Source organism: Myodes glareolus, chromosome 3 (genome assembly GCF_982192425.1).
Source record: "Myodes glareolus chromosome 3, mMyoGla1.1, whole genome shotgun sequence".
NCBI classification, from domain to species: domain Eukaryota; kingdom Metazoa; phylum Chordata; class Mammalia; order Rodentia; family Cricetidae; genus Myodes; species Myodes glareolus.
In genome coordinates, this window is record NC_142028.1 from 9,796,526 (window position 1) to 9,817,031 (window position 20,506).

General features: G+C 43.2%; 1 protein-coding gene across 1 annotated transcript; it reads left to right on the forward strand.

Moving 5' to 3' along the window:
- Positions 1–203: 203 nt before the first annotated feature.
- On the forward strand, positions 204–20,112 carry LOC125399204 (sulfotransferase 1B1-like). The gene is made up of 6 exons (XM_048432596.3): positions 204–457; positions 2,511–2,695; positions 5,154–5,280; positions 11,955–12,049; positions 12,336–12,522; positions 19,008–20,112. Exons 1-6 carry the CDS (start codon positions 313–315, stop codon positions 19,139–19,141), a joined length of 873 nt encoding a protein of 290 aa, XP_048288553.3. The 5' UTR covers positions 204–312; the 3' UTR covers positions 19,142–20,112.
- Positions 20,113–20,506: the final 394 nt, after the last annotated feature.

Sequence of the window (20,506 nt, forward strand, 5' to 3'; positions counted from 1 at the left end):
TATTATCTTGACACTGATTGCTCTTGGTTGCCTAGTAGTATTCTGTGCACGCGAACCTGAACTGAGTGGAAGAAAACGTTTTGTAACCTGTGTTATCAGAAAAATACAGATAACACCATTTTTATAATAGACTTTGGCTCAGTTATGGTTTAAAAATTATTCTTGTGAAGAATTGCAGAAGGTATATATAGACACATGGAATGTCAACTCAGAGATACGGAGATTGCTCTGCCACTTGCTGGGGTTGTGGCCGAGGTCCAGGGCTGTCTGCGGCTTGTGTAGGGACTCAGCCTTGAGTAGATCAGGTGGACGATGTCATCCCAGAGTCAGTCGGGCCTCCTTCACAAGTACAAGGGCATCCTCTTCTCTGCCATGTCTTCGGAAGGACTCCTCGATTCCTTGGACACTTTTGATGCGAGAGAAGATGACATATTTCTGGTTTCCTACCCAAAATCTGGTGAGTTTTTTTCTTAAGTGTACTGTAAGATGCTGAAATGTAACAATACCAAACAGAACAATCATTTTCAAAATAACTATTTATCGGAAATTTTATTTGAGAATGGGAACATGACCTTTCGGGATTTAATTTTTTTTGAACTTTAAAAAGATTCAGGTGAAATAATTAAAGCTCTGTACAGCTTTCCTTTTTATTCACTTTGTGAAGATACGGAAGTGCTGATAAATCATATGCAATAAGAAAAGCAGCGCGCACAAATTCCCACCGTGCCTTGCTCCAGGCTCTGTGGTGAGTAAACAGCCTCTGTTCAGTCCATGCTAACAGGTCTGTAATGTTTGCATCTGCCCTAAGAGCCGTCCTTTCCTGGCTAAAACGTTTACTTCAGAACCAGTTCCTGAACAGTTGTATACACACCAGCATTAGCCAGTTTCTCCACCACTGGAATTGGTTCTATGCTAATTTTGTTTTGCTATGTAATGTCCAATTGCCTGCTGTTATTTTCGTAATAGTGATCACATGGAGATGGCAGCTACCCAGGAACCAGTTCAACCGCGGCAGGCAAGCTTCCTTTGAGTCGGGTGTGCACTGTAGTCACCAATTAAACCAGGAGGTCCTCATTGTGGGAAGCAGCAAAGTACACATGGGTGAGAGGTTTTTAGAAACACACACACACACACACACACACACCTCTTAACTCTGGGGTTTCTGATACCCTCTTCTGACCTCTGCAGACACCAGGCACTCACAAGACTCACACATATACCTGCAGGTAAGACACTCACACTTGTAAAATGAGAAGAGCTTAAAATAAAACAAAACAAAATAATAAAAAAAACTTTCTACTTTCTAAAGTACATTTAACATAAAGCAAATCAGAGCGCTAGACTCTAAATATTTACTCAGCCATAAGGGTGTACCTATTATACCTCACTGAAGTCACAATGAGGTAAAAGACACTAGCACTAGTCCGATTTAATCTCCATAGGGATGTAGTCTTCAAATTAGCAAATACCCCCCACACCCCCTGTAAGCTTTCATTTTCCTGCTGCAAAATTGAAACATAGCCATCATTACCTTTCCCGAAGTGTAGAGTTCTATTCCTGGCTGGGCATGTGGGTGTGGGGAGTCCCGTGGAAGAGCACTTATGGAGCATGAAGGAAGCACTGAGCTCAACCCCCTGCATCAAAAACAAAAACATAGATCTATTAGGATTGCTCCATGGGTGAAACCCTTGTTGTGCAAACCTGGTAATCTGAATTTCATCCAGGGACAAAGTGGAAGACAGAACCAACTCTCCAAGTTGTCCTCTGACCTTCATGTGCATTCTGTGACATCCCCCCCCCACATCATATGCAAATACAATAATAACAAGTACAATTTAAAATGTCATCACCATCATCACCATCCCTTCAAAAACAAACAAAAACAAACCCAAGAGAACGCCTGTGTGTTTCCCAGATTCTAGGCTAGCAAACGTTTAGCTCTCCGAGAGTAACAAACATTTACGATCCAAATGCTTGGTCTGCACAAATGCTGTCCTATGCACACACGGAGGTCTGTGTCTATCTTCAAGGGGTAGATGGGGAGGTGAACACACACACCATGGCACTGTATTCTGCTTTTTATTCTATCAGACGAAGCGGCTGGGTGCCGTGGGGAGACAGAAAAGGGAGACAACTGCTTGTGTGTGTGGTGGGGGAAGGGAGAACACAGCCTGTATGAGAAGGCTCAAGGGCTCGTGGAACATGGAATCACACTAGAGAACATGTGTGTCACTTGGTGCTTTGAGGGGTCTAGAAATGAGTAATAACAACTTATCTTTTGCCAGGGAGTCAGCAAGCACCCCATGCAAACATTTTCACTCTTGTAACAGGATTGATTCTACTTAAAGCAAGTTAGCATCTCATCCGGTTTCGGGGGCATCCTGATGAGCTGATTAGAACCACGCTTGCCTTGCTTAACTTGCTCACCATATTACAACCGTCTCCATCCGTTTCCTCAGCGGCGACATTTAATTAATTAAAGCTGCCTTTCCTCTTCTGTGTGTGTGCAGGAACCCACTGGGTAGCAAAAATCATCGAGAACATTCCCAATGTTGGAATGACCCTCACGTCTCCTATCGAGTGGGGAGACGTCTCTAAGTTGGAAGAGCTGGAGATGGTCCCGAAGAGAAGAGTCATCCCGACACATCTGAGCTACGAGATGATACCTGGAACTGTTAAACAGAAGCAGTGCAAGGTGAGTGCTGCTCGCGGCGTGCAGCCTTGGAAGGACGGAGGGAAGTGCTAACTACAGTAACTAATGGCATATTTAAGCCAGGAGGTTTTGTGTTTGTCCCCTGCACATGGCACATGTAGGTCACAGGCCACTTGAGAGTAAAGAACCTGAAGTTCAGATAAGTGCTTCTTAATCTCCACACTGAAGGTTCAGCCTTAAGGCACAGTCCTTCCTTAATGGCCCTAAGGGAAAACCAAGGCCATTGTAACTCCCTTCTGATCTCCAGAAGTAAGGATAAAATTAGTGACTCAGCAAATACTCCCCTCTCTGGCTATCCATTGAAATGCAAGTTGAATATCTTGTTCCTATCAGCACATGATGCAATGCTGCATATAATTGAATATTGGTCCTTCATGGATGGGATTTAGGTTATTGGCCCTCCATGGATGGATGTAAGCTATTTGCCCTCCATGGATGAACTTGTAGGCTATTGGTCTCCATGGATGGGATGTAGACTATTGGTCTTCCATGGATGGGCTTGTAGATTGATTCTGAAGGCCTGAGAGTGGATCAAGCTTCCCTTTCCTGTGCAGGGCTGACTCTTCTCTCTAAATGTCCTTAAAACTTTTCACTTTCACTTAGTTTCTCTTTTCAGATAAAAATACTTTATGTGCATAGGTGTTTTGCTTGCATGTGTGTCTCTGCACCACATGTGTAGCTGGGGTGTGTGGTAGAAGGGCAGAAGAGGCCACCAGGGAGTTACAGTTGTATTATTTTCTTCTTAACCTGTTTTTCCTTCTTCCCTTTTTGTTAGGAAAATCCCTGGCATGAAATTTATATTTTGTAACTCATTTTATGATGCTTAATCGTGATTTTTTTATTTGTGTGTATGTGAGAGAGAGGGGGGAGCATGCATATATGAGTAGAGGTGTCCATGGACACCTATGGCATTGAATTCCTCTGGATGTGGATGACGGGTGTTTGTGAGCTGCCCGATGTGGGTTCTGGGAACCGAACTCAGCTCATCTGGAAGAACAGAAAGGACCACTAAGCCAACTCTCTAGCCCCTCATGATGCTTTAGTTAATAGCCCTTTCCTTGCCTCTCCTAGAGTATCTCATTGTCTTTCCTTTATAGTTCCTAACTTTCTTCAGTAATTCTTCAGGTTTCTCGGTTGACTCCAACATCTACAACAATGGGTTTCATTCTTTTCCTGAGTAGATATCACAGACATTATAACAGCGGGGCTTCTCCAGAGGCTTGCTTCTCTGTCCAAACAACTACTTCTAACTGATCAGTGGAGGCTTAAACCTTTGCTACTTTATTGCATTTTGTCTTTTAGAAGTGAGTTTGCCAGTCCTTGGGTTTCTGGAAGCCTGGCACAGTGAGAGACGGTCAAGGCCTGTGAGGTTGCTTTGTGTTACGTAAGCTAGAGAGGATCTTGGGCAGGGCCGGGTAAAGGTGGTTCTCTACTCCTGTACACACTGACCTTTACACATCTCTCAATTAATGAGGAGCCAGGCACTCACTATTCATGTGCCCCACACAGTATGTGGACTATGAACACGCTACTGGAAGATAGCAGTGTATTAAAAATGACTCAGCAAATTCTGTCTTATCTAGGCAAATTGTGACTGCCCCAATTGTCAATTAAAAACACAAGAACATCTCTTCCTTAACTACTGCAATGTTGGCTATGATCAGAGATGCTCCATTATCCAGCTTCTATTGATTTCTGGGGGCTTCTCACCTGTTCCTTTTGTAATCTTGTCTTAGAACCTGTTCCATTGTCAAGAACACATGTCATTGTCTATTCCCTCAGCTGACTATACACTGAGAGAGGGCGCCAATCACTTCCATCTTGCTCACTGTTGCATTCCTTGGAACCGGATCATTGTGTATTGCCTGGCATTCAGCACACACTGAATACATGTTTCTGGGCTGAATAATAGTTACAGTATTCCTAGACATTGGGAGGGGAATCTCAGATGTTCTACTGGGCAAGGAATTTAATTGTCAAAAAGGGAAGGTCTAAACTATAGTTTTTCCTATAAAATAACAGTGCATGCAAGTGTTTTCTAACATATAGACAAGCAAAAAATAATTCTGCCTGACAATAAATAGGGATTTTCCCATCCCTGACCCTGAAAAACAGGACTACACTTAGACAATTGATTTAGAAAGCTGTCCACAGGCTGTGGGCACCATGTCTGCTGGGAGCTGGTTAAAAACACAGAAGCCAGGTCATTTCTAGGACCTCTGGAATCCAAAACTGTACATTGGCTTTCGTCAGTGATGACTCTTACTATTCACACTGAATTCCCAGTGACAGAAACCTAGGAGCATTGAGTCATCAACGGCAGCTATTAAATAAAAGGTAGAGTTTGCACAGGTAAGTTTTAGCCACAGCTTTCTCTTGGGAGATACTGTGTGTTGTGGTTACTGTCATCCTGGAATAAGGGATTTGCGTGTTCCAACAGATTGTGTACATCATCAGGAATCCGAAGGATACAGCCGTGTCCCTGTTCCACTACTACAAAGACAACCCCAACCTTCCATCCCCTGAAACTTGGGCTGCGTTTTTAGAGCTTTTCCTCAAAGGAGACGGTAAATCTAACAACCATCATTGTTTTATTTTTAAATTGTATCTATTTACTTGTGTGTGTTCATGCATCTGTGTATGTGTGAATGTACGTGTGCGTGAGAGAGAGTGTATGCATTGCACGCACATTGGTGTGCAGGGTTCTCAGGAGAATTTTAAGTGAATTAGGAGTATTAGAAGGCTCTCTACTTCCCCACCTTGACTTCTGGAGGCAGGGTCTTTCAAAGAACTTGGAGATGGGCTGGCCGATAGGGAACCAAAGATGTCCTCCGGTCTCCACCCTGGCCAGGCTGACAGTACAGAGTTGCACTTGGACATGCTCAGCTGTCTTATAACCTGGATGCTGGGGTTGGAACCAGATCCTGTTATTTGTGCTGCAAGTGTTTGTATCTACTGAACCATCTCCCAACCATGACAATCATCTTTTAAAGAATCATTAAATGTTTTGAACTTTCTCACTCAAAATGAAAGCATGCTCCAAACCTTTGCTCGATCTGACTGCCAGCTTCTACCCATGCGCTGACGAGGAGATCCTTGTTCCTTCTAAAGAAATTCTCATTCTTTCGCAATCTTTTCTACAGCCTCTGGGGAGAAGCTTATTTGTGGGTGAGTTATAATATCTTCAAAAGAGAGACTAAGTTTTTAAGAACTTTGTTTTCATGCACCACTGATTTTTCGGAAGTAATGATGTGCCGAGCACAGGGCAGCTAGGGAACCCGGAAGACGCTGTGAACCGAGAAAGTACATATGCACACACAGATTCTCCCAAGGAAAGCCGCGAGCACCTCATGAGCAGACTGATTTCATGGAAGGTATCGGGACGGAATTGCTCCCGGAAACACTGACAAAGCCGCTCAGGGCACATTGCACCTGCACCACCGTTTAGCTCATTCCTTCCCCCTGACTCAACGGTGGGGGGGGGGAAACCTTAAAAAATCTAAATAAAGACAGTTTGCCAAGATAGTTAAGAAGTGAGGAGACATGAGCTTAAAATGATGAAGGCCTGGAGGACTCAATCTCTTTGAGGGGTGGGTTACTGCAAGTCTTTCTCAGTTACACATTTAATAAATAACTTTTACTTGAAGAATAAGTTGCAAAGAATATCCAACTTTCTGCTAATTCCCCACCCCCATCCCATCCTGGGTTACTTAACCTAGGTAATTTATTTACATATCACTTTTTTGAAGTTTAAAAGATGTAGTGTTTGAGACTTTCATACCTGTAATTAATGTGGTTAGGTCAAATGCAGTCTCCTAATCTCCCCCATCTCTTCCAACTCTTTCCTCCCCCACTCCCCATCCCTCCTGCACTCCTTCAGGTGCTTGTATGAAGCCAATGAACCCTACCCCGTGCACATCCTGCCAGCAGAAGTGGACACAGAAGGGCTTTCATTTCACAGCTTTGCGGGCAGGTAGTTCAGTGATTAGCTGCAAGGAATCCTGCAGGAGGCACAGAGGACTAGGCTGGACTCATGCCATCAGCTCGTCCTTCAGACATAGTTTCCCCCTTGACAAATGCCGCACATTTAGCAGAATCCTGATGCCTCAAGACTGGCAGGTACTTTACGTGACTCCAGCAGACGCTTTGTCTTTGTGTCGCTCCCACAACCTCCAGGACAGTGAAGACTTGGGCATCCTAACACTGGACCTCAGGCTCACGGACCCCACACAGCCACGCACTGTTTCATCCTTACCGCCTACTGTGTGCTTCTCGTGTGACGGACATGCTTAGCTAAGTACTAGGTAGATATTATCGTATTTCACCCTCACCAGAACCTCATGTGGTAGATGTGGCTATCCTCACTTTATAACTCCAAGGAGTAACAGACTTGGGAGGCTAAATAACTCATGTACAGATATATAACAAACGAGGAGTAGAGGCACGATTTGATGTTTATTACAAAATCTTTCTGCTTACCATGGTGCCACAAGGTGTCCAGTCTAAAAAACCACCTGATCATGAATTCTTCTTCCACGTGACCATCTTCTAAATATTTAAAGATGGTTAGCATGCCTCTCTCTGCCTCAAGTCCATCTTTGGAATAAATAGAGTTTAAACACACATTATTTTTTCAGAACAGACCCCCGAGTCTGCTTTTTCTCAAGACAGCAAACGCTATTTTTTTGTTCCTATTTTGCACATTGTAGCTCCTTCTCACCTATGCTTCCTGTGCTCCAACCTGCTCATGTCCTCACTAAGACTCTGCACGCAGAATGGGAACATGCCCAGATGAGGTATAGGGAAGGCCGGGCAGTAGCCGTGTGACGCTGCTCCTCCTCTACATGTTAGTTTTCTGTGAACACAGTCATAAAAAGTGCCAGGTTGGGCCAGAATGAAGCAAGGCTAACTGGCGCTGGGGAAATGTGTGCCCTGTCACCACCGTATCAGCATAGCGGATTATCTGGGAGGAGGGCAGGGGATGGTTGGAAAAAATATTCCAGGCATTTCTCCTACACCTTCTTGGGTGAATGAATAGATCTTTAGTTGTAATGGGCTCTTATATATAAACATCCTACATCTGGGCACTCTGTCCTGAACAAATCCTTTTTTAAACCAAAGCTTTAAAAAATTACTTTGGATGTGAGCAATGACTTCACTGTTCTTATTTGTAAGACAGAGGATGCACATAGAATCCCAGCACTTGGGAGGATGATGCAGGGGATTAGGAGTCTGAGATGATCCCGGGCTACACAGCAAGTTCAAGAACAACATAGGCTACATGACACCATCTCAAAAACAAAGTGTGTGTATGGGTGTGCTACCCCTGTGACCTTCAGGGGGTGTTTGAGGGACTGTGAAGGTGTCACATGCTTGGAAAGACTAGATGACCACCAAGGTGGAAGGCGTGGCATCTGTTCTGGTCTGTGCTTCATTCTGTGTGGTTTGGGACAAGGCCCCACAGTACTCAGAGATCTAACCTTCACACACAGAGCAAGACTAACAGATGGCACACCTTCCCACCTTCCAGGGCCCCGCAGGTTCAGCTAAGAGAGGACCACATTCCACTGTAGAAGATCACTCGGGTCTTCTACTAGACACGGGAGACTTTGGTGTGGTTTCACAAGAGGCAGATGTGCATCCAGGGAGGCTCTTTCTTAAGGATGTTTCTGTGATATCCTGGGTTGATCTTCTCAGCTCCTACTTCCATAAAGACAATAGAGTAGAGTGATGTAGCCAGATGCTTATGTAATCACCTCATTTACCTTTTAATTTCTGGGTAGGAGCTTTCAAGTTAAACAATAGCTCTAAGTTTTGCTCTGGCGCTATCAGGTCACATTAATAGCTCAAGGAAACTGATACCTTAATGTTGAACACATTGGCACTTCTAGCTCCCTCTCAAGCCTTGTCTTACTGTATTTCCAGGTCTTTCGCTGCAGAAAGTTTTGCTTTATAATACAATAGCTGTAGTGAGGGGGCCAGCTTGTTAGAGTATCTGTCCTGCCCAGTACCCCACAACCGGCAAGCTCCAAAGAAAATCGCACACAGGACTCCATAAGATTATAAACTGATTGACCCATTAGCTTAGGCTTCTTGTTAACTCTTATAGCTTATATTAACCCATTATTCTGATCTATGTTAGCCATATGGCTTGGTACCTTTGCCAGCTGTCAGCTCGCATGTTGCTTCTTTGATGATCTGGGCAGGAATGGGAGGAATCAACTTCCTCCTCCCCAGAATTCTCCTGCTCTCCTTGCATCATTTCCACTTCCTGCCTGGTTTTCCCGCCTATACCTCCTGCTTGGCCAATCAGCGTTTATTTAAAACATGATTGACAGAATACAGACAATTCTCCCGCACCAAATAGCTGTATTTTCAGAGCAATTTCTAGAAACAAGAACCTAAGACTTGCATTATAATATTTGTCAGGAAAAAGGCAGAAACATCTGATGCAGAGAATAGAGCATTAAGGTAATGCATGTAGGTAGGTAGGAAGCCTTGGAGCCATAGGATAGAAGCACACATATCCAGAGTCTAACCTCAGAGTTGTATAACGTCCTCTAGCAGCAACCGGGGAGATGGGAGAAGATGAAGTGTTTTGCTCTAATGCTGAGTGTCTTTTTCTACTTCTTTAGTCTATTAAAATAAGCATTAAGGTAGCAGGTTACCATTGCTAAGGAGACGTTTGAGTGAGCTAACGAGGAGAAGACATCAAAGACAGAAAGGGCTGGTAGAGAACTGTAGGATCTGTCCAGTAAAGCCATTACAGCCGCTGGCAAGACAGGGGTGACAGAGATGGTTGTGACAGGCGTGTCCTCAGTGACATCGACTGAGAGACCAGGTTGATTGAAGACTATGATCAGGAAGAAAGTGTGCAATATCCAAAGGACATAATGTCTCAAAGAAACCTGCATTTTATAGGAAGAGGGGGGAGTTCTGGAAGTTTCTACCAAGCAAAGTTTCTGACTTACTTCTCAGACACACGGATTGGGCTAGCTCTGCCCATGGGCATTCTGGGGAGGAGGGCAATTTGGGTGTAAGGCAAAGCCAGGAGTGGGGAGAGAGGGCCTGGTGAGTCTGCAACACACGATGCGTGGGCAGAAAAGTAGTTCCCTCAGAAGAGGATTTATCTTTACTTTAGAAGTTCAGTTTTCTTCACAGCGAAGCTCTATTAACAACTTGGAAAATGAGGCCTGTGATTTTAAACTTAGCTCCATTTGTCACTTGAAGCGTCTAAGCAGCTTAAGGGCTGTTCTGCGCACAGTAGTAATGGACTCTCACAGTGCGCTAGCCCGCTAGCCGGGAAGCACGCACAGCGCATCCCTCTTCTCCAGCTGCCTTCGTCCGTTTGGAGAAACATGGAATAGAATTTCGATTCTGACCAACAGAACAGCTGCCTTTGAAGTTACAATCAGTACAGCTCTGAAATTTCTTCTTAAGTGCAGTTTGTGGCTCGCCACAGTTCATTTCTTTCTGAAATAGCCTTAAAGGGTGAGGTTGATTACATTCAACCAGTGGTCAGGACTGAGTGGGCTGCGATCCCTGCATGCAGGACACAGGCTTCTCTGGCAGTCCCAAGGCCTCTCGCCGCATCCACAGTTGTGGGCAGTGACATCCTATGGGGGCCTAGGCCTAGTACCTACTGGTAGGAGGTAGAAGGTGGAGATTGACCTTATGCGGAGACCCTGCTGGTGTGAGATCACCCTTCATCCTTTGAGGCCGGAGGAGAGAAAAACCAGTCTTCCTTCTACAGGGATTTGCGTCTCGGGAAAGGGTGGCCATTCTTAGAAACATCAATTCTTTACTGCTGCTGTGGACATTGGGCAATTCTGAGATAAGATATTGGACAAGACTCCAAAACTGCCTGAAGCACTGCTAAGGAAAAGCAGGGCAACTCTTTGAGGAGTTTACTGTCTGTCTACCTGGGGATGCCCGGAGGAGAAGGCCTACTCCATAATGACGTCATAGCAGTCCCAGAATTTCCTGGTTTAAAATATACACAACAAAATATGTCAGACTCAGAAGGTCAAACACATGGGTTTCCTCTCACATGTGGAATCTAGATGTGTGTGTGTGTGTGTGTGTGATCACACATAATAATACTGTCCATGAATGCCACTGTTTCCTCTCACATGTGGAATCTAGATTGTGTGTGTGTGTGTGTGTGTGTGATCACACATAATAATACTGTCCATGAATGCCACTATGAAACTCATTACTGCGAGAATGAATGAATAAAGAGAAATACCTATATGTACAGGAATATTTATTTGCGTTTTGTTTCCTCAAAATCTGAAACCATCAAACACTGTAGTTAGTTTATGAGTTAATTATACTGCAGCTGTGACACTGGGGTTGAGCCAGAGTTGGAGACTGGGGGGATAATGACACCTGGACAATGGGTAATGACACATTTGAACTTCCTCTGCTTCATGGATCGTGGTTCCAATGAGCTGATGTCCTGAGACAAGAGCAAGCTTTCCCTTCTGACCATCACTGCTGAAAAGATCACAGTGAAGGATATTTTACTTTTGAGCCTGGAGAATTTTTCAAGGGTATCATTTCACAACAAAATACATAATGGCAATTACATATAACTTCCTAAGGCTGAATTGTTTAGTCTTGAACTGAGATAAGTGGACAGAGTATTTTTTAAATTTATTATATTTTTAATTGTTTAAAATTTTTAGACAATAGATACTATAACTATTGTAAGAGACTTTAAAAATAAGTTTTCAAACTGGGCATGATAGCTCATGGTTCTAATATCAGTACTTGAGAGGCTGAGGCAGGAGGATTACTGTGAGTCTCAGAACTACCCCTGGCTACACAGTGAGACTAAAATGATTGTGATAAAAGCCTGGATATTGAATGCCACTTTCAAGAGAGAAATTGATGCCGAATGTATCCTTAGAGAACCTTATAAAGGTCAGAATATAAATATTGAGAAAGACATGTTTTGCATTTGTTGCTACTTTTCATCGTGATAAAAATGTTTACTAGAAATAAGGAAATAAGATAATCAGAGTATTGTGCAAAGATGTGGCCAAGAGCATCTCCTGACCACGCACCTGGCTGAAATAACAGTGAAATGAGCCTTTCCGGGCAATCTCACGCCAGGCTAGTGAGCGAGGTCTCTCGCTGACCACTGTGCTGACTGGGAAGGGGGCAGAGGTGGGCGGAGCCAGAGGTGGGCGGGGCCATCACTGTAAACAGTAACCACTGTGTACTTCTCTTTCAGTTGTGTATGGCTCCTGGTTTGATCATGTGTTGAGCTGGGAGAAACACAAAAATGATAAAAACGTCCTCTTCCTATTCTATGAAGAAATGAAGAAAGTAAGTCTTTCACATCAGCCTAGGCTAAAACCAAACTAAGTTCCAAGTCAGGGGATGAGAAATGAGGGTGGTAGCACGTTCCTTTAATCCCAGCACTCAGGAGGCAGAAGCAGGAGGGTCTCTGTGAGTGTGAAGTCAGCCTTGTCTACAGAGTGAGCTCCAAGGCAGCCAGGGTGGCATAGGGGAATCCTGCCACAAATGAACCATGGATAAATTTTGCTTAAGGAATGCATTTGGTATGTAGATAAGAGGCAAATTTACTTTCTTTAATTTTCCTGTTGCTCAGGATTTTGTTAAGAGTCTAAATAAAATAACTGCTTTCCTTGACATCGATGTAAATGACAGCGATATTAGTAAGATTGCCCGGAACACCTCATTCAGCGAGATGAAGAATAACGCAGTGAAAGAAAACTGTGACCCCAATCACACCATCTGCGCCCTCACGTCCGACAGGAACCTGGTGTTCAGGAAAGGTAAGTGAGGAGGAGAGGACTCCATCTGAGGCTCCATTGGGGAGCGCACTTGGCTTTGGGTTTCTACACGCTCTTTCCTCGTCTGGCAGTCAGCCATGAAGACTGGAAATACTTGAGTATGTGCAGACTCATTTTGTTTTCAGTGTTCCCAAAACAAGGAACTGCTATGTACCCGACATTGAGATTGTAATAAGTGATGTAGAGATGATAAACCATAAGAGGAAGATTTCATAGTCTATATGCAGGTTTTATATATGCAGAGGTTAGATGCTATTTTATACAAGCAATGTGCATCCCAGAATGTTGGTGACAGAGAATTCTGGAGTAGGTGAAGTTTCTCCATGTCCCAGTGCCTGGCTCCTAAATAACCTCTCAGAAACTATTTTATTAATTGTAAATGTTCAGCCGATAGCTCAGGCTTGTTCTAGTGAAAGTCTTTAAAATCAACCCATGTTTTTATCTATCCTCTGCCACACGGTGGTTTTCTCAGTACAGCACGCTCATCTCTTGCTTCCTTTGTGTCTGACTTGTGGTTCCTCTGAGTTCACCCTGCTTCCCAGGATTCTCTCTGCCCTGAAATCCTGCCTAGCTATCAGCCAGTCCGCATTTTATTAACAATGACAGCGACACATTTTCCCAGTGTACGGGAGGCTTACTCCACAGCACCCGGGAACCAGTCTCCTCTGTGTACTGGACGACAGTGATTGTGTTTAAAGTTCTCGTTGAGCTTTTGTGCTGGCCATGTCTTCACAATGGACCTCATATTGCTTCTGTGCACAGAGACATAAGAAAAGGAATTTATCTCCCCCAGTGATTCTCCAAGTCCAAGTCCAAGTTAGAAGCAAGTAGTGAATATTTGGATGTGGAATCTTTTTTTTCCAAAAATGTATATGTAAGAGTGTTCTGTCTGCATGTATGTCTGTACAGTACAGGTGCAGTACCCAAGGATGCCAGAAGGGGGCATTGGGTCCCCTAAAAGTGGAGTTAGATGGTTGTGGGTACTGGAAACTGAACTCAGGTCCTCTGTGAGAGTAGCCAATGCTCTCAACCTCTGAGCAGGCTCTACAGTCCCTATAACTGTGTTAAAGTGTGTGAATTTTTATCCAGATGTAGGAGAAATGTTCTAAAAATTATAAAGGAAAAGCATTAGTATGCACAGATGCATGCACGATTCCTACCAGAGAACAAATGTTTCTTCGCCTCCTTTCACGCAGTCGAATATAATCCCCCACAGGAAATACTTGCCAATTCATTGTAAAACAGATATTATCTTAACTGTGCAAATTTTCTATTGTAATTCAGCCACTTTTATGCACAGCCACAGAACCAAGGCTTAGAAAGGAGCAAAACATTCAACTCAGTAAATATTAATAAGCTATTAATTCTGGAACTAATACATAACTATTGAATAAAACACAGCATCACTTCCCCAAAAGTTCATATTCCAGACATAAAGGCACACTGCTAACAGCCTGAGCCACAGTGAGTAGGATTGTGTGGAGAGTCTTTGTCTGTCCCCACAAACCAGCTCACAAATAACCACGCAGAGACTTCTCCTTAACTATGAAACCTCGGCCTATATCTTAGGCTTGTTCCTAACTAGTCCTTATAACTTAAATTAACCCCTATCTATTATCTGACGTTCTTTTACGTGGTTCAGTTACTTTTCCACATCCTGCTTCCTCTGCATCTGGCTGAGGGCTCTGCCTTTCTTCCTCTCTGTCCCTAGAAATCCTGCCTAACCTCTTTCTGCCTTGCTATTGGCCCTTCAGCTCTTTGTTATATGGATCACAGTGCTACAACTTTACAGAGTATAAAGGGATATTCCACACTGACTTTGGGGAGGGGGTGTGGGGGCAGGATCATACTTCTCTTGTAGATCCGGGACTGAAAGTTTGAGAAATGGTTATGAAAATGGTGGGAGAGGAATGCTGTCTGGGGGAGCCAATGGCAGAGGGGGGTCAGAGTCCACACTAGAAGATAAAGGTGCAGCTTGCTGCAGAGAAGTATGCAAGAAGCAGAGTGTGGGAGATAAGAAGGTACTCGTGTCAGAGAGCTTAAACCTCGAAAGAAGCTGTGCCTCTCTTCCCCACTCCTCCTCTCCCCCTCTCTGCCTCTCCTCTCCCTCCATACCCTACCCCCTCTTCCCTCTTCTTACCTTTCCCTAACCTCTTGTTTTCTGGTTGAAGAAGGAACCACACAAGCAGGTCAGTGTGGCATAAAGTGGTAGAGAAGGCTGTAAATGCAATTAGAAGAGTGTGGAATGGAGGCCGAGGAACTGAGCAAGACGCTGATGAGCTGTTTAGGTGGGAAACATGGGCCACCCCAGGACAGTGACAGGAGTCCTGCTTGTGTGGTTTAATCACGAAGTCAGTCAGGGAGCCATTGGCAGAGTCATCTGGGAGGGAAAAAAGAGTGGGTAGCCACAAGGGACCGAAGGTGGCTCTCAGGGCGCCTTAATACCCAAGGGCATGAAGCAGCCCAAGGGGAGCCAAGAAAAGACACGGGCCAGAATTAGACAGAAAACCAGAGCCATACATGGGAACCTGTCCGTTGCTCATGAGCTCTAGGCAGTTTCCACAGTGGTGAAGATGGGAAGGGTGGTCCAGAGAAAAGGACGAGACCTAAAGGCTGGCCTGCATGAGCTGTGAGAATGTAGGGCAGAAAGACAGTGTGGTACTTAGAGAGAGGCAGGTCTGGAAAAGGTCAGAGGGGATTCTGGAGAGGAGATGAGAGAATAGAGAGAGCTCAGAGGAGGCAAAAAGCGCAAAGAGAAGAAAGAGAGAGGCTGCATCAATACAAGAGCCAGAAAGGAGGGCGCTCTGAGCCCTCATAAGGATGTTTGTATTACATCACCCTTTGAGAATCCTGTTAACAAAGCAATCACTGTTCTCAAATCTCACCCCATAAACATGAGACACTCCTGTGCTGGCTGTCCACCCCCAAGCCCCAACCTACCACAGTCGTGACCCTGGAAACATTTCCAGAAGAAACCCTACCACCACTACCTGTAACTAACAACACCTAAGTACCACCATGTTTTGGATATAAACACGAAGACTAGCTCCTACTGAACACATGTACTGATGTAAAACACTTTACACACAAAATGAATAAATCTTTAAAACAACCCTAAAACAATATGGTTAGCAGGTTTCAGTCCACAGGTCATAGTTTTCTGCATTCAGATAATTGCTGTCTATCTTAATAAAATCTCTGTATATTAATGTTTCATATGGGCTGGGCTCATATGATGAATGTGTGAGCATCTTTAATCCAGCACTCTAGAGGCAGAGGTAGGCAGATCTGAGGCCAGCCTAATCCATATAATGTCACGGACTGGCTCAGGGGAGCCACTCAGACCATGGGAGAAGCAGGGTCTTGGTACACGGGAAGACACAAGTTTGTCGAATGACAGACAGACACAACACACAAGAGAGTGGTTGGAATCTGCTGCGATTTTACTGAATTCATGTTTTCATTATATAGTATTCAAACAAAGAACAAATCAGAAGGTCACGTATCAAAAGTGGGCACAGTATTAAAGCCTTTTTTAGTCACATCAGCGATATTATAAGAAAAGCATATTATCAGGGACAGGTGTTAGACATAAAACATCCTTAGAAGAGGAAATCTTGTCCTTGGGAACGTAAACCTCAGACAAGTGGTTTCATCTTATCTAAGAATAGAAAGTTTCTGTCTCATTATCACTATCATGGCCTTTCCTCTTTCTAACCCTTTCTTTATCTCATCTAGTGACCAAATATGCCTAATCAGCTCTCTGCACCTGCTGAAATATACTTTTTAATACCTTCCAATGCAGCAGACACCATGGGGGTTGGGATCTAGCAAGCCTATCCATGAAGTTCAAAGTATAATATAACAGTCTTTGTCCATCAACATTAACCCATCTATTCCCTTGCTCATCATACACCCCAGTGTATGGCAAGGGTTCTGCTGTAGTCTTATACATTCCCATACTGTGCTTCCCTATACCAGAGCTGTTCCTGGATAGATAATCCTTGTCTTGTAGATTTATAGAATATCATTATTATAAAAGAGATTGTGCAAAGCCCATATCCCGCATAGTCAGCTAATCGAGAAACCCGTCTATGCCCCAAGGGCGGCCAATACTGGGCTGTCTGCCATTGACCTCCAGGACAATAGGACACATAGCTCCTGTCTGGCATAATGACATATGTCATGTCACACCGATGATATTGGAATTGGTGTGGCAATATAATATGTGTGTCCCAAGACAACCTGAACTACATAATATAACCCTGTCTAAAAAAGCAAATCATATAATATCAGTGTTTTTCAGTAAAATATACAAACTGTGAAAAAGGAAGCCATTCCTAGAATACAGTGCACTTCTTTTCTGTTGGTGACATTGTCCGGCATGCAATTCAGCCATGTGTTTAATTAATGTATGATGTAAGATGCCTAGCTCTCAATTATACACAAAGCATACATTATAGTCCCCTGCTTGAAAAGGTTTATGAGCTAATTGGAAACAAAAGTGTTGTTGAGGTTTCTGTCCTGCCCAGTTCCCACAGTCATTAAGTCCCAAAGAAATCACACAGAGATCTACATTAGTTATAAACTGATTGACCCATTAGCTCAGGCTTCTTATTAACTCTTACAACTTATATTAGCCATTATTCTTATCTGTGTTAGCCACTGGCTTGGTACCTTTTTCAGTAAGGCAGTCACATCTTGCTTGTTCTTTGCTGGGGTCACAACTGCAGAAAGAGCTTTCTTCTTTCCCAGAATACTCCTGTTCTCATTGACCCACCTCTACTTCCTGTCTGGTTGTCCCACCTGTACTTCCTGCCTGGCTACTGGCCAATCAGTTTGACAGAATATAGACCACTGTCCCACAGCACAAAAGATCACAGAGAATAAGCGTAGAGATAAATTAGTGTGCCCTTGGCCCTAAGACAAGGAGACCCCAAGAATGGAACCCGAGCTCCAAGTCTGACACAGGAGCATAATGAAAGTGAGAAAGTCAGTTCTGAGGGCTCAAGAAACATGGTTTTTCAAATTAGGAGAGGCTAGCAGACTATGTACACTTAACACCAAACATTTTGTATTGAAAACTGGTGTTTGTGTGTCCAGTTCTTCACTGTTAATTTTATAGAAAGGGTTTCTAAAACTAAAGTGAGCTACCCATCTCTGAGGTGCCTCCCAGCCCAGCCTCCTCTGTGTAAGACCCAAGGAGGTGAATGCTGAACTCACACTGTGCTTGCTACCTCACTTATGCTTTGGTCCCACGTAAACTGGAATGTTCTTGGCTACTACAACAAAAAAAATCTGTATATGTTGTAAGAGGCTTCTTGTTTGTTTCCCGACCACCTGAATATCACACTGAAACTGTATTAATTAAATCACTGATTGGCCCATCTGCTCTAGCTTCTTATTGGCTAACTCTTACATCTTAATTTAATCAATTTCTATTAATCTGTGTATCGTCACATGGCTGTGGTTTACCAGGTAAAGTTCCAGCATTTGTCTCTGGCATGCCTACATGGCTTCTCCCGACTCCCCCTTCTTTTTCTCAGCATTCAGTTTAGTTTTTCCCACCTACCTAACTTCTGTCTTGTACAGGCCTAACACAGTTTCTTTATTAACCAATGGTATTCACAGGTAGCGAAATGTCTCTGTCAATTCAAGAGTTTTGGAAGTCTTTTACAATGCACTTCCTGTTTACTTAGGTAATATATTCTTCTCGAGTCTTTGATGGAGTGGAAGAATAGATAGCTATAATTATAGTTTTCCTTAGTCATGATAAAAGATAAATTAGATATAAATATTGTAACTATAATTCTTGCTTGATACCTGTCTTGTGATAAATAATTTTACTATGTTAAAGTTAAAACCTTCCTTTTTATTTAAACAGAAAAGGGGAAATGGTGTGGGAAGTCCTTCTGTATATGTGTTGCTTTTATTTGTTAGTGAATAAAGAAGCTACTTTTGGTCAATGGCTTAACAGAGTGCCAGAAATGATAGGTAGAGAGAGTAGGAGGAGTCAAAGAGATGCCATGGAGCCACCAGAGGAGAAAGACACCAGCTGCTAGCTGGAACCTTGCCAGTAGGCCATGACCCTCATGATAAAATATAAAATAATAGAAATGGGTTAATTCTAGATGTAAGAGCTAGCTAGCAGTATGCTTAAGCTATTGGCCAAACAGTATTGCAAATAATATAATTTCTGTGTGATTATTTCAGGAGTCTGGGCAGCCAGAAAAAGAATAAGCAACCTCCTACAACTTATATATTTTAAATCTTTCTTTCAATAAGTAATTATAAACTATAGATATTAATATGCAACCACCACAGTCATCACTAGAAACACCCAAAAAAACAAGTGAAAAATGATCCCCCATCATCTCACCAGGAGAGACCAAGAGCTCCCATGTGACTGCAGAGCTGACAGATTTTCTCTGGGAACTTCCTGACTGATATATTTCTTGTGTTTCCAGGAGTGGTGGGTGATTGGATAAACTACTTCACTCCGAAGCAGAGGAGTGTCTTTGACGAACTGTTCACAGAGAAGATGAAACACAGCGATGTGGGCAGATGCCTGAAGGAGTATACGAATTCAGATGAGAAATGAAGCCGATTTCCCAGCTCTGTAATGCAACACCTAGAAAACATGTAAATATTCGACAGCTGTGAAAAGCAGGTCTTTCTTTCCATGAGAAACACATACTTCAAGAACGTGTCAAAAGTGCCACTCATGAGATACTATTATCATCGTGTTTGGTGACTGTAGAGAATTATTAATAAAAGGAGCCATAAAATTCTCCAATAGCTGAACTCTGTAGCCATTTCTAGTGTGTTCAGTAAGGCCTGGGGTAGTTCCTGCTCAGAAGGGGGCTGTTATTGTAAATTCACCATGAGCTTTGCTGATGTGGAAAAGGAGTGAAGGATTGAGTCATATCACAATAAAAACAGACACCATGCTGCCAAGCTTGAAATACCTAATAGTAGATCCTATGGCACACTGGTGGACATGAAGAATGAATAGATAGCCCCTTCAGATGATCATGGCTGGGCATGCCTGGATTTTCTTAATGTCATATCAATTAAATTATAAATTTTTCTAATTTTTTTAATTTAGAGACTGAACTTTCCTTTGAAAATGTCCATGCTTATGATTATAGTCTTTATGCTCTCTTTCAATCCATGCCCAACACTAATCCAGTCTCTGCAGCTTTCTGTAAGGTGTATTACTCCGTGCCTTTCACTAGAGGGCACCATAAGGAAGGCTCGGTGAACTTAAGTGTTTTCCCACAGGTCTCAGCACAATTTACTTCTGTTGTGAACTCCTACCAAAGGCTTGCTGGGAAATCAAAACTGTACTATCTATAGCTCTTAATACTGAACTCACAGCAGGAGGTGGGTTTGCTGAGTTCAACTGAACTTTTTGATTTTTATGCCCTAGTGTATTATGAGTCTATGTAAACATTCAGGGACAAATCTGTTGGGGCAATTTGTGTGGCATTGATAATTCAGCAAGAAGTTCAATTTGCATAAATCTTCTGTATGCATGCATTTGTTACAAATAAAGAGCATTGCTTTTGATTTTGTGTAACTTTTTCTCTCAAACTAACATTTCTAATGGTTCACTTTACTCACTCTCCTTATTCAAGTAGATGAAGTTATTTAAGGACAAACCAGGGTGATCTTTTTTTTTTTTTGAGAGTAAATTTTATTAAATTATAAAAGTTTCCATTTCCGCCCCTCTTCCCAACACCCTCCCACTCCCCCCACTCCCTCTCCTCCTCCCTCTTCGTCCCTTAGGGCAGTCAGGGTTTCTTGCCCTGTGGGAAGTTCAAGTTCTTCCCCCCTCCCTCCAGGTCCAGGAAGGTGAGTATCCAAACAGACTGGATCCCCAAAATCCAGTATATGCAGAGGAAACAAGTCCCAGTATCATAGTCAATGGCTTTTCAGAAAGACTTCGGGCCAGCCACATTCA

What these genes read in the sequence shown, in the direction of transcription:
- LOC125399204 (XM_048432596.3), top strand. Translation starts at nt 313, where the DNA reads ATGTCATCCCAGAGTCAGTCGGGCCTCCTTCACAAGTACAAGGGCATC. An exon ending in TTAAACAGAAGCAGTGCAAG is followed by an intron (nt 2,696 to 5,153) that starts GTGAGTGCTGCT and finishes GTGTTCCAACAG; the next exon opens with ATTGTGTACATCATCAGGAA. An exon ending in GCTTTTCCTCAAAGGAGACG is followed by an intron (nt 5,281 to 11,954) that starts GTAAATCTAACA and finishes CTTCTCTTTCAG; the next exon opens with TTGTGTATGGCTCCTGGTTT.